Consider the following 14,923-nt stretch of genomic DNA (forward strand, 5'->3'; position numbering starts at 1 on the left):
GATGGTGATCACCATCGATACTATCGATAGTATCGAAAATTAAAGAAAATAAAAAACAAATTGCAAAAAATCCAGGATAATTTTGAAAAAAAATTATTGAAAATCGATGGTGGCCACTATTTAAACAAATTCCAAAAATCCAGGATAATTATAAAAAAATTTTTCAATTCTAACTTGTACAGTGATTAAAGTGAAACCAAAATCGAATACCGTCGTTAAAATGTTTTTATACCCGTTACTCGTAGAGTAAAAGGGTATATTGTATTCGTGCAAAAGTATGTAACAGGTAGAAGGAAGCGTTTCCGACCCCATAAAGTATATATATTCTTGATCAGGATCACTAGCCGAGTCGATCTAGCCATGTCCGTCTGTCCGTCTGTCCGTCTGTCTGTCTGTCCGTCTGTCCGTATGAACGCTGAGATCTCGGAAACTATAAAAGCTAGAAGATTGACATTTTGCATGCAGATTCTAGGAGTTCCTACGCAGCGCAAGTTTGTTTCAAAAGGGTGCCACGCCCCCTCTAACGCCCACAATCGCATATATACGATTTTAAAAATTTCAATATTTTGGAAAAGTAAAAATGCAGTTTTATTGTGTTTATCAATACCTATCGAAATGTAGAAGAAATTTTTTAAATCGGACCATTCGTTAAAAAGTTACGGCGGATCAAAGTTTTTCTCCATCTCTTTCGCACTCCCTTTAGCTGAGTAACGGGTATCTGATAGTCGGGGCACCCGACTATAGCGTTCTCTCTTGTTTTTCTTCTTAAAATATACCAAAAGTTGCATGTAAAATTACAATATTTTTTTTGAGCGATAGAATCGATTGTGGGTTCAAACCATAGATGTTTCCTAAATATTAAAACCATCGATAGTATCGATTTTTTTACCAACCCTTATTTAAAGGTCCTTCAAACTCACCGTCGTCGCCTGAAGAAGTTGCCCCTCGATTCGTTGGCATTCATCTCCTTCTTGGTGGCATTAAACTGGGCCGTGGCCAGTTCCTCGGCCCGCGACTTGTTCGGTATCACGCCACGCTGCATCTCCTGGTGACCCCGACCGATCTTCAGCACCTGCCAGGAGCCCACCACACCATTGTGCAGCGTATCGATCACCCGAAAGACATCGCCCGCCTTGAAGGCCATCTCGCCCTTGGAGGGATTGTCGCAATGGAAGTGCGTCTTGATGTGGAAGGAGTCGCCGCGCTGGTTGGTCACCACCTCGTCGTACTCCTCCTTGCAGTACTGCACAATCAGATCGATGCGATCCTGCAGGCTGAGCAGGAAGAGCACGGCCTCCTCGCGCGTCACTCCGTTCATGTCCATGTCGTTGACCTTGAGGATCTTGTCGCCGGGCATCAGGCCCTGCAGCGATGCCGGTGATCCTGGCTGTACGGCAGTCACAAAGATGCCGGCCTCATTGCCGCCGGTCAAGCGGATGCCCACGCTTCCCTCCTTCTGGAAGGAAATGAATCGCGGCTCGGCGCTCTGTCGCTCCTCGTACAGTTGCCTCCGCGAGCTGTAGAAATCCTCCTGGGCCGCTCCGCCACTAGTTCCTCGCGGCGGCGGTGGACGCGGCGGCTCATCGATGCCACCGCCGGCACTTCTGCCCCTTGTCGGGGTCACCGGTCTGTCCAGCTGCTGCAGCGATACCCCATCCATTATGGGTCCCCGCGAGCGACCGCGCGGCGTGAGATTGCTCTTCTCCTCGTTCAAACCATTGCCATTCATGGTCGGCGGACCATTTGAGGTGCGCGTAGGCGGCTGGACGTAGAGATTCTGCGAGGAGTAACTGGCTCCGCCCGGCAGATAGGGATCCTCCAGGTTGTTGTTGCTGCTGCTGCATCCGGAAACCTGAGGCTGATGACTGGCGTATATATTTCCCGCCGCCGCCTGATGGCTCACCGATGAGTTGTTCAGATTCAGTTGACTAACAGCTGCTTGGTTGGTGATGTCCCGCAGGACGACCAGATTCAATCGCTCCTTGCAGCCATCGATGATCTTTTTGGCCTCCTTCAAGCTCATCGTATCGCCGCAATTGGTGTTGTGGATGCGGGTGATGATGTCGCCCTCCTGCAGACTATAACCATTGGCATTCAGCTGCTCGCGTGCCTTGGAGGAGATCTCCTTGACGAAGAGCCTGCAGCCCAGAACCACTCCGTAGTCATCCTTCTTGCCGCCCTTCGTTAGAGTCACCTTGATGGGCTGCCCACCGCTGGCATTCTGCACCAGCGAGGAGTTCAGCGAGTTGGGTTGACTGAGGCTCGTCAGCGGGGTGGGCGCACCCACCACTCCTCCACCTCCATTGGCCACCAGACCCACCGAACTGAGGCTATGCGAATGCTGATGCTGCACTGCTCCGCCGCCGGGATTAATGGGATTCAGGGGCACGCGCCGCTTGACCACCAGTTGCACCGTGTTGCCACTATCCCGCAACACCTGCACCGCCGTCGCATACTCCACGTTCTCCAGGCTGACGCCGTTCACCGATATTATCCGATCGTTGACTCTGCAAGAGAGGAAGGGGCATATAGTACTGGGTAATATGGATCTTGGTAATTGTCGGGTAGCTCGTAAACCCTGCCCTAATGGCCGAATCGTGACCAAAGTAGAGAACCTGAAGTTTCTGCTTTTATGCAGGTCATTAGAAACGACCTTGTCCAGTTTTACGCAGTCATTAGACCTGCAGCCATAATTAAGGAAAACATTTTAGGAGAGTTGCAACTTGGAAATACCCAGGAAATATATTATTTAAAGGTCACTTAAGTTTTCATATCAGCTATAAAGCACTATCATTTTGACCTAAATAAGATAATAAGAAATTAAATAAATAAGATTATCGCATACGACCCTCAAAATCAATGCCATACAGGGTATCTAAAACAGTAGCACACTGGAAATTCAAAATGTTTCGGACCATTGAGTGCAATGCGATCGGGCAGGTACAGATCAGACTTCCCCCAGAAACTCGAAGTGAAATCAGGTTAGACTTGGATTGAAGACATACGCTAATAAACAGGCAATTGTCTGAGCTCTTCAGCATGACTAGACTGGAAGTAATAGAGCCGAGAATCGAGTGTCGAGAATCGAGTGTCGAGAATCGAGAGCCAAGAATAGAGGCGTCTGCTAAGCGGCTTCCGTGGATTTCCAAAGAATATCGCATGGTCTGTTTGTACAGACCTGAACAATTACGGTCCGTTCTTGGAACGGAACACAAAAGTGGTGGAATGAAAAGTAAAAATGTAATAGTAAATAGCACATGACGAATTAACGACAAGAATGTTATACTTTTGGATACAGATACATTAAGTGTATGTTTTGCGCTCGTCGCGGCAGACAAAGTGGTTAATGATAGAAATTATATTGCATGTCTGAGGCGAAACATATCCATAATTAAGTTGTCTACGAGTGCAGAAAGAAGCGGCAGCCGAGTTTTACTTTCGGTCCGTCGATGGAACCATTGAGTCTGGTGGTCGGAGCGGCTTAACAATTAAGCCGGCCAAAAATGCGGAAAATGCGGCTTGGAGCGGTATGAGTTGGGTTGGGAAAACCAACTTATGTACTCAGAAAAAAATCTTATGTAATTTAGGTGCCTTGTAAAAATAATATAAGAAAAACTTTGCTTTAAAAAGGAAGTAAAATTATTTATATTATAAATGTATAGGTAATATAAAGAAATTGAAGGGATAATTTTTGTTAAATCGGTAACAATCCGTTTACTCAAGCATTGCTATATAAAATATATTGTCCTAAGTAAAGCCAATTTATGAAATATGCTGTATTTATTTTATAAAGAATTTAAATAAAGATTTTTTGGAAAAAGAGTTTAAAGATTTTCAGACATTATGCACGTATGTATCAGCTTTTTAATGAATCTTCTTTCTAAAATATGTTTTCCTAATTGAATCAAATTTTTCTTTGTGTATACCAGCTACTAAGCTGCATAACAGTGAAACTTTGCCCATAATGAACCCACATGCTCTCAGCCAGCTTGCAGAGACATGTGCTGGGCTGCAGCTAATTTCCACTTGTCTCCGCACACTTGGCAAACATTTTTCCAGCCTCGGCAGCGGGATTTTCCTTTTGAAATCCCCCGCGCAGACGACTCGGCTCAGGTAAGGGAAGACGTGAAAATAGTTCCCTGCATGTCTGGGCCAGGGTAAATAGTTTCTTGGGAAAAAAGATTATGACAAGTTTGTAATCACTGGGGTCTGGCCAAGGGCCTTTGCCTTTGGCCGCTCGCCGTCTATTGAAAAACGCTTCGGAATTTTTATTATCGACCAGAGAAACAGCTTCGGAGGCAGCGAGTTGAAGCTGTCAAGGCGTTGGTTTAATTATATCTTTTTTTTGGGCCCGGCTACGTGAGTTTTAGGTATTGAAGTGTGCGCATTTCGGGTTTTATTTTCAAAGGAGTGGGGATAAAAAGAGGAAAAAAGAGTTCTAAGCCCAAGATTAACGATGTCAATTGTCAGCGGCATGTGGGGAATTTATAATGCCCGTTTTGGAGGAGGGAACTACTAGTACTGCTGAGTCTGCACTTTATTTGATCAGCCTGCATGGGGGCCCATTCAGCATGTCGGACATATCCCGAACAACAATTAATTTCCTGCCAGATAATAATTCAAAATGCATTGAGACGGGCCTACTTCCTAAGGGGTCAGTTACTTCTGTTGAGTCATCTCGACAGTCGGGTGTTTGATACTTACTGCAATCGATCCTCGGCGGGGCCACCTTTCAGCACATCGCTAACTGCTATCGAGGGATCGCCGTTGGCGAAGTGCGGATTATCACGTCCACCGGAAACGGCGATGCCGAATCCATAGCCCGGCACCCGAGTCACCGCCACTGTGTGGTATTCCCAGGTGGTTCGATCACCCTGAAAAATATAAAAATTATATGTTAGAAAGTCTCAAAAATCATTACAATCATATAAAAAACTTAAGAATATAATATTATCACATTTTCTGTTATAAAACCCACTATAACATTTTGGTTTAATTCCTAGAATCTAGTTAAAAGTTCCTAATTAAAAATTTTGTGACTAAAAAATATATAATTGATATCTTAGAAAGTTTTAAAATTAATTACACTCATAAAGAAAATTTAAAAAAAATATGTAGTGCTATTATTACATTTTCTGTTATAAAACCCACTTATTCCTAAAATCTAGTTAAAAGTCTCAAATAGACAAATTTCGTGAGTGAAAACTTTTTCCTCCGCTGTCTTTTTCAATTTATTTCAATATAATTTAATTGGAATTTGTTAAGGACGGCTGCCAGGCGGAAATGCACATGTGACTTCCGTTTTTCCATTACTTTTTTTTTACATACTCGTTGTTATACGGCGACTTGTTGCCCAGGCCCTAGAACGACCCATGAACGCTCAGCCATTTGGACACGATTCAATTTTATGCACTAGAGGTTCCAGCAGAAATGCGTTTGCGTAGAAGGGGTAGTGGTTAGTTGTAGAATGAATAATAATAAAAATAATGGAGGAAACAGGAGTTGTTGGGTGTGTGTGCACCCGCTGTGACTGAATGGAAATCTGTCGACTTTTTCATTTCTGTTGTTTTTGTGACTGAGCCACCTGACACAAAGCGGAACTAAATAAAGCTGAAAACGATTTGTTTACGTTTGAATTCTTTTTGGAAATGGTATGAATGAAGTGGAATCTAAATACATAAACCTGGGGATGTAAATCATTTTGTTCGGCACAAAGGAGGTCGAGTTATAAAAGAGAAGAGATCTTTACGATGAACTAGAAATGTGAGATAAATGTATGTAAATTCACTTTTTAATGTCAGCAAAAGAAATTTCATTCACTTCTCGAATTTTCTGTTTTAATTATGAATAATGACTAAAGAGAACCTTCTCATATCATTAAAGTTTTATTACATTTTTCCCAAAGCTTTTTGCTTGTGTATTAAGATTACAAGGGAACTATATAAACTCATTAAAACTTGTTTAGCTGGGCAAAACAATTACATTTAGTTTGCGTTCAACAACTCAATTAAATTAATGATTTCTATCGGCTGCACGCATTTCCTCACCCAATTTACCACCTGCAATCACAAAATCATTTTAGTTTGCCTTCATTTACCCTCACAGCAGGTGATGGGCGGCACCCAAAGCCCAATTCGACACACTACCCCCATATGGGCAAACTCAATTGAGAGATCCAACTCAATCATTACACAAATCCAATATACAATGGAGATAAATCAATTAAAATCAAATCCCATCAAGCTCTTTCCCAATCCCGCTTGCATTCAATTCACCGTGATTCACTCGACAAAAACTCCACCGAAAACGATTCCGATTCCGAAACTGCAATCAATTTCGAATCTGTCGCTCGGCGAGCCAGCCAATCCCCTAAAAAACAAAACCAAAATTAAAGCGAAATTTTCATGCCTGTCTCAGGTGGGCGCCACAAAAAATTAAAACAAAATTTTAACAGACAGACGCAACACGACGCATCCACTTACAAAAACTCGGAATAACATTCCACGCGTGGGCTGGTATAAATAATAAACAAAATTAACTAACAAAAATACAAATTTGTGCAGTCGCGTGGGCCAGTCTAAAGTTAATAAATATTTATAAAGCCTGAAGTCTGCTGCAGGTGTATAAAACCTACTATATATATATATGAATTTGCATCAGACTGACTCCACATCTGCCCAGAAATCTTCGGATATGCTTGGCTTGCATTGAATAAAAATAAAACCGAGGGAGGCGAAAACATGAAAGAAGATTTATGAAAACGTTGCTGGATTTTTGACCGAGTTTGTGCATTTTGATGGGGGCGGTAAAATTATAATTAACTTAATTGCTAGTGAAATTAGTTGGAAATTTAATGGTGTGCAGCCAAAGGAAGGCGTGCGCTAAAGACTTTCTTTATATAGCAGATATAGCCCATAATTAATCTTGTCATATGTGCGCCGCCAAGGAAGTTTTCCCGATTCTAGTAGCATGCTAATAACCTTCATCTGCTGAAGCTCGGGCATTCGTCAGATTGTTTATCTAGTCGTTTCTGGGACCACACCCTTCGCCTAGGTCATAATTTAAGTTCCAGCAGCTTGATTTATGACCCAGTTACTACAAACTCTTAATGACTTTAATTATATGGAAACTAAGATGTTTGCCTCCGTTTTTTGTTTTTTTTTGCTTACCACCAACATGTTGTTTGGAACATAATCCGGAAACTTCATTGTGTTTGCTTTATGATTTGGTTTCGTTTGCCGCAAATAGAAATGTCTCTCAAACAATGCACTTTGAGCGAATCAAAGCAATTAATTTGATTATTCAATTGGTTTCGTTTGACATGTTTATAGAGAGTGTAATCTCACTTGCTTGCTTTGCGATATGAATGCACGTAATTTGGGAACTTAAAGCACAAACACACACATATAATTTTTAAAAACAAATGGGAATAAGCAAGGGGCAAAAAATAAATAAAATGCAAAAATCGAGGAATTTCGCGATAATAAAGTTTCGAAGCTGATGTCACTTTTAATTGTTGTTAACACACACAATTTGCCTATTCATCTGTGGAAAATCCCACAAATTGAGGTAATGATTTATAAATAAACTTTTTCTTATTTGCTGCAACTTCACGGCGTTTAGAGTTCGGTTTCGATTTCAGTATCGATCGCGATTCTTTTCGATTTTATTAAAAGTCGATTTGCATATGCTAATGGCTGACTGGTGGGCAAGAAATATCTGAACGAATCGTCATCGCAGATACTTTACACTCCCATAAAGTTTCGGTGCGAATTAGCATGTTATATGCACCAATACTACGCGGATAGCAAAAGTATCTCATAGATACACCGAATAATCTCTCTCTTTATAGAGACATTTGCATCGTGCAAAAGGTTTCTTGCCGCCAAGAGCCAAAAGCCAATGACCAGCCAACTTTGCGTTGCAAATTTGGAGCGGCGTGCAACAATCGCTTGCTTTTGTTGGATGTGGATTTGGATTTGGATGTGGATGCACCGAAAGTGAAATGTTCACAGCTGCGCTCCGCTGAGCATTACGGGTTGCATTTTTGACTTGGATTGCGGATTGCATGGGGCTACGATTTCTGTTTGCCGGTTGTTAGAAAACCCTAGCGATTCCCTGTTGCTACATGGGTTTTCTTTTAGGATTTCGAATTTATTAATATACTTCTTTTTTTTGACATCATTTATTCAGCATGAAATTTAAAATATCTTCAAGATAACACTTGATTCAGCTGGGCCAACTTATTAGCATTAACGCTTTCGTAATAAACAAACACAACAACACACACAGCTTGAAGAAGGAGGGTGCAGATAGGCAGATATATAGATAGGTATTCGTATCTCTCGGATACGTCGCGCCGTCGCAGTTGTCCGCTGGCGGCAACCGTTGACGTTGACGGCTTGAAACACGCTTCGAAACTGTTTTTACCTACGATGTGGAAGGCAAACTACAGCCAGCAGTCAGCAGTCAACGCGATCCAACGAATGAAGGCGCAGCGCAAAACAAACACGAGAATAAATACCCGCTGGTATCCGTGAGATACAAACGTATCGGTGTGTGGATGGTGTTGCTTGTTGGCATGGGTTCCACTTTTGAATTGAAAGGCCGGAAAGGCGAACACGAAAATGTAAACAAACCGAGCAAGAGAGCCAGGCAAATAGAAAATATTTGATAAAATTGTGTATGAAAGAGATTTTCGGATTGGAGTTTCGTTTCACAAAGTGCGGGTCGGGTTTTTATGGGGTTTCTGTGTGTGTGTTTTTGGGTGTGGATCGCATCTGTGGAACTAAAAACGGAGCTATCAAGAAGGGACTATGAAAGAAAATGATCCGGTTTAATGTCTGCAACTTCTGATGAGGATCAAAGGAGATGTGCCACATCAAACAAAGAGAGGAATTTCATCATGAATTGAAAGCAAATGGGGAGAAAGATGGAATATCTCTCAAGGCACAGGGAAACCATATTTATATCTTTGAATATTTTAGTAAAATTATAAATGTTTTTGTGCATTAATCATAAAGAAACCGCATCTAACACTTCCTCAATCGCTGCAATAAATCTCCATCTATTCAAAGATTTTTTCCATTTCTTTTTCGTCACTTGAGATGTGCTGAAAAGTTGAAAAGTTCAGCACTTGAGAAAGGCAACTTCAGTTCAATTAACCCCTCTCCCGTATCTGCCCATCTCCGAACCAATCCGAGATCATGTGCAGCCGGTCAACAATGGCATATTAATTCAATCAAGAGATCGCTTATTAAACGTTTAAACGTTTAAAGTGACAAACATGAGACCCCGAAGCAAAAGAGCCACGGAGATCACTCCATTACGCTCGACTACTGAAGTCGAGAGTGACACAAGAATATTCCGTGAATTAAATTCTACACATTAAAGTGCAAGCGAGGCAGAAATTGCTGCATTCATGAATTTTAAAGACAGCAAAAGCCAAGAGGCAGCTTTAAAGAGGGTTCCATATATGCAGATAAGCATTTGCACAGTGGAACTTGGTCAAGGGAAACCAAGGGAATGATTTATTAAAAAATATGTTATGGAGATACATAATGTATTTTTAAGACCTCTTGAAATATATGTAATCTTATTCTTTGGTTGATATTCTATAAAATTAATTATTTAAAATTTCTGCCTAGTTAATGTTATGGATGCTGTACTGTACGTAGTTATTCATATATGTAGATATATAGCAAAGTAATCCACCATCCAGACTGTCAGCAACTGAGACTGCAACTGACAGCAGCATCCCCCCGAATCCCCGCCTCCAGAATCGCGCATATTTATGCAAAATTAAAAGCAAATCAACAAGGCAGTACGATTTCCATTTGCAAGCTCCATCAGCATAGTTTTCCCCTTGTCCTCTGGCCGATGGCAAAAAATATGTAAACGATTCTGACGCCATTGCCAATGCCACAAAAACTGCCAAACAATAGAGCTCTAGTCTGGAATTCCTATAAAGTAGAATTTCTTCTTGTCGGCGACGGAACTTGGTGCCAAAATAGTTGGGGGAAAAACAAAAGACAGTCGTCTAACACTTGGTCATCAAAAAAGCCACTAAAACAAAGGCAAATATTGTTGGGCCACGGATATATTGAATTGCATAGATATATACAAAATACAAATAGTTGGGGTCAACCCGAAAACAATGATAAACCAATGCAGATAAATAAATCATAGAGTGCCCCAGGTCAGATCGCATCTAATAAATCGCCTTAAATCTGTTCAACACCTACCGAGATTGAAAAAAGGGTCTAACGACTAACCCATTTAGTTTTTGGGTCTCACGCAATTTATCAACGATTTAATGAATTTTTAATCTATTTCTTTTTCCCTTCGTGGGCTCTCTTGTACAGTCTATTCTTTGGTCCCAGAGAGAAAGAGATCAGGTAGGAATCTTAAATATTCCTAGGGGCATTTCAGGTACCTAAGGGGCAGAAAACATGTCGGGACACGACCCATGTGGATGGTATGTTCCTGCAACAGATTCCACTCGAAGAACCCCAGAAAAGTGGTGGCTGGCTGGCTCTTTGGGTTTTTGTGTTTTGTGCACCTCAATTGATAAACAATTGACTCTTGTGCATCACACATACAAACACGAAAATGCAATCAGCCATGACAATTTTAATTTAAGTACTCCCTTGATCCCCTCTCTCTCTATATTCTCTATATTCTTTGTTTTTTCCCCGTTTCGCAGGATAAAGTTTTGTATATACCTAAAACTTGGCAGGGCTGTTGAATTTGGCCTGCCAAAAAGTTGGCTTTTTTCCTCTATTTCCCCTTCTTCTTTTAAGTTGCATTTTATTTGTCGAAGAATCACGAAGCAAAGTAAATAAGTTTGCCAGCAAAGGATTTTTATCGAGTTTTGTTCTTGTTTAATGATACACCAACCAGTCTGTTTGTGTTTTTAGTTGGCCTGTTTGCAGTAGGGTGGCCCACCAGATGTCGGAGTATTGCTTTCATTCAGTGAAGAAATATATGTGTGTTTCAACACATGTTGGACAAATTATTGGGAACTTTTGGAATTGACTAGCGAAATTAATTTGTATATTATCAGATTGCTTTATAACGTAAATCAGTTGTCGAGCAGGTTGTCAAACACTTGTTTAGGATGTTTGTTTCTCTCTTTTTTCAAAAATCTCTGAAATTTTAATGATGCAATTAATTGTATGTTTATCGAGTTTGAATACTTAGCAGCTATAGATTTTAAATTCCACTATTTTCTTTAAAGCAAACCAAGCCAATTCCCCCATGAATCACCGTAATGTCATATTGACAATGCATGTGGGGCAGATGTGGCTCTTTTCGGGAACTGTTTCGTATGCATGTCAGAGGTCCTTGGAACGTGTTCCTCTACCCGAGTTGGCCACTTGTCTGTTGGGTGTTAAGCGACATCAAACAGGGCTTTTACCCCTTCAGCGCGTCTGTGGTTGCGCAGGATGTAGGATGCAGACTGTGATATTATTGGAGGACACCACAGGCACCGGCACAGGCACTTCCATTTTCACAACAACGACAACTGGTCGAGGTTACGTTATCCTGTCGACCACGTAGATGACATACGACTTGTCTGTGGCGATTACCCAAACGGAAGGACGAGGGAATGGCGGTAATGGCCACGTGACAAGGTGAGTGGAAGGATATGGGAGAAAGTGGGTGGCAGTGGGCGGCAGCAGGCGGAACGGGTTGAGACATGTCGAGGCCATTTTGGCCAAGAGCTTTTCAATAACAAAATTTGCATATTGCCTTTGCGCAGCCACTGGAAATAAAATTGAATATCTATGAAAGAACTAAGGTTTTCTAAAGTTTCTTTCAGAACATATTTTATTCAATACCTTTTAATGAAAATATTCTTGAAAATAAAATATTTTAATTAAAAAAAATCAAAATCAAATTCTCTATATAATTCGGTTTTTCCAGTGCATTTCAGTCAGACTAAATAAAGCGTCTGAGTGTCTGTCGTTTGTCCTTTGGGGAGCATTTAACGGGTTTTATGCCGTCGCGACGTGTTAATGTTTTGCAGTCAGCTTAAAGAGCGCCAATCGAAGGGCCCAGCGTGAAATTCAACCATATAGGCGGCAAAATCTTTATAAATATACATACATATATACATTGGATATGAAAACTTTCCAACCAAACTCAGGCCACTCTCATGGGCATTTTTTTGTTCGAAAGAATTTCTATCTGTGCCCATTTGTCGAGTGTTTTCTATTGTTTTTTATTTTTCGCTTTGTGCGTGGTACGTGCTTGAACTACAAAACTCTAGATTTCGTTTCTTATAAATAAATTAGGCACCCCACTACTTCCCCCCTTCCCTCGCCACTCCGTTGCAATTGAGTTTCCAGCAAAGTGCGTTCATGTGTTTGAGTTATGGTGCGCATGCGTGCCACTTGGAAATGGAAAATGAAAATCCCTACGGGAATGCATCTGTGCCTATAGATAGATTTTAGTTGTCTAATGGAAGTGACCTTAGGTTATATATTTGGGTCAGGAGTGCAGGAAGGATTAAATTCGGAGGGCAGGATCAACTATTATTTGGTATTACTTGAAATTCGATAGTCAAGATAAGAGGTCCATAAAGGGCAAGGTGATGATGGAGAGATGTGACGAACGATAATGGGTTCTTAAGCCAAAAAGGGAATGAAGTGATGTGTTGTCAGGGGGTTATTCATATTCAAGATCTCTTAAAGGATATAAAAACCCAAAATGAAAAAATACGGATTATAATCAACAGATAAAAACCTAAATGTTATTATTATTATAAGCCTAAATATATAAGTTGCCTAAAATATTTTCTTATGATTTCCCTTGCTCTCTTTACTTGCAAATACTTAATTGATTTCTTGAGCTGATAACATCAAATACCGATTTTAAAGAGATCACCCTACTTAGTCGATATCTTTAGCCCCACCAAATCCTTAAAGCCAAACACTGAGTCCCCTGGCCATTGTCATCCTGCGCATAAAGAGCGTTCAAGCATCCTTTCACTTGTCAGGACGTGTTATCCTCAACACACAATGCTGCTCTATGTGCCTTTCTATGGCCCAGAGCAAACACCTACTCCATTTTTTCTGTTCCTTTTTTTTTTGTATATAAACGATATGTAAACAGGAAATGGGATACAACAGGATACAGGCTACGGAATAGGTTTTCCATGACTCTTACATCTTGCTACTATCTCCTCATTCCGTATGCAAAAAGTAAACACTCTGAAAATGAGTGTGTAATTTTCCAAGGCAAACAAGGAGCGAGGGCAGGGATGTGCCTACATTGTAGACGAAGGAAACATGAAGTGCCAAAGGAACTGGAAAAATGCCGACTGACACGTCTCCGGGAACAAATCATTATGTCACATTCTAATCACTGTGTGTGCATTGCGACAGGCAAAAGTGGAGCAAAAGGTGAAGTTTCCTTGGGATCCTTTGCCATCGCAAAAAATATACATTTGAATGGTTGGGTGGAAGATGTGAAATGTGAAAGGAAAATCCAGTCAATCGAATTGAAAGGAACAAATACGAATAATCAAGGAATGCAAATATGATTGAATCTTCAATCAGCTTTGTGAAATCCTCTTTTTTATATTCTTCACTATGTATATAATGTACAGCTAAGACTTTTTTAGGTCTCTGCTATTTAAATTCCCATTATAGCACTTTTCCACTTTAACTCGCGTTATATAAATTTACATTCTGATTAATTACTCATTCTAATATAAAACAAATTCCTTCGCAATTAATATAACTGCACAAGACTTTATCTAGGTTATTAGTTGCCATTTAATTGAGTATTTATATTTATGATTTATCCAAAGCAATTTCATTTATTCTCCATTCAGCAATTAAATCGCAGATATAAGTGTTCGACTCGAAACAGAGCAAGAAAACCCACGCGAGAGGCTTGGCATTCAAAGTCTCTTTGCAAAAAAAAAGAGTGGAAAAATCCATAATAGTTAATGTTACTCGTTTGTAATGTATGCAAACTATGTGGTAACCATCAACGCGGCAAAAAAGAACAACCGCAGACGATTATCGATACCCACACAATCGATTTAAGTGCAATTTGCATGGCTGCGGTGTCACTTTGGATAAACCCCACAAAAATAATTGACATGGGTTTCGGGGTGCAGTATTTTGAATATGACAGTGCGTCACAAAATCATAAAAATTAGGAGACAATTTATTACATATTTTAAACATATTTTTTCCTTTTTTGTTGGAAATTATTCCACTGTAATTGCATATAGTGTCCACACCTTTGATGCATCAATGATTCTTTTGGCGGACCAAACTAGTCACAATTAAGTGCAATCTCATGGAATCTCGTTTCTGCCAGAGGAAGTCAACTGGAAAGTCTACGAAAAAAGTGAACCTAAATGACCCGTCGACCCAGCACCAATAGGGTTTATAATGCATGAGAGAGTTCAGATCCAGAGTCCATCCATCATGTGAGACCCATAATGAGCCCGCAGCGAATCACCAGCCGAGAGAAGCTTCTCCCTTAATTATGCTAAAATTATTCATACTCACGAATATGCCCAAAGGGCATGCAAATTGTTTTTAAAGGAACTTTTAACTCACCTGCAAAGAAAGGGAGAGAAAACAGAAGCAAAATGTTAAATAATTATATAATTACGAGAATTATAACTAATAGTATTAGAGCCTTAAAAAATTTTAAAATATAATGCATATTAATTTGTTTATTATTTCTCAAACCAAAATAAACAGATTTTCCCCTATTTTGTTTACTTATAAGCACATTGCTGAGTTTCAGGTTTTTTAATGATTCATAGGGCTCTCAAAACCATCAATCTTGGCTTTATCTTTGCATATAAATTCCGATTAAAAAGACGGTCAAAAGCGAATCAACATAAAAGGCGTACGTAGATCCGATAAAAACTTTCAATTAGCATGCGAAA

At 40.4% G+C, this 14,923-nt stretch overlaps 1 protein-coding gene and 1 long non-coding RNA gene across 15 annotated transcripts in view; one reads left to right on the plus strand and one right to left on the minus strand.

The window, feature by feature from the left end:
* The window catches only part of pyd (zonula occludens-like protein polychaetoid), a 95,420-nt gene that overhangs the window by 14,478 nt on the left and 66,019 nt on the right, over positions 1-14,923 (minus strand). For 11 of the 14 annotated variants that reach the window (XM_070216848.1, XM_070216847.1, XM_070216849.1 and 8 more), the window contains 2 exons: positions 4,705-4,874; positions 921-2,507 (listed from right to left, as the gene is read on the minus strand). In XM_070216848.1, the coding sequence (XP_070072949.1) occupies positions 921-2,507; positions 4,705-4,874 (1,757 nt within the window). Of the gene's footprint in view, positions 1-920; positions 2,508-4,704; positions 4,875-7,169; positions 7,610-8,290; positions 8,421-14,923 lie in introns of those variants that run through there. The other 3 variants (XM_070216852.1, XM_070216851.1, XM_070216857.1) reach the window with 2 other exon arrangements.
* Positions 298-14,629, plus strand: LOC138913361 (uncharacterized). The gene is made up of 3 exons (XR_011419052.1): positions 298-315; positions 11,240-11,636; positions 14,252-14,629. It is a non-coding gene; the product is annotated as an uncharacterized lncRNA (long non-coding RNA).

The sequence above is a fragment of the Drosophila takahashii genome, chromosome 3R (assembly GCF_030179915.1).
Source record: "Drosophila takahashii strain IR98-3 E-12201 chromosome 3R, DtakHiC1v2, whole genome shotgun sequence".
In the NCBI taxonomy this organism is placed as follows: domain Eukaryota; kingdom Metazoa; phylum Arthropoda; class Insecta; order Diptera; family Drosophilidae; genus Drosophila; species Drosophila takahashii.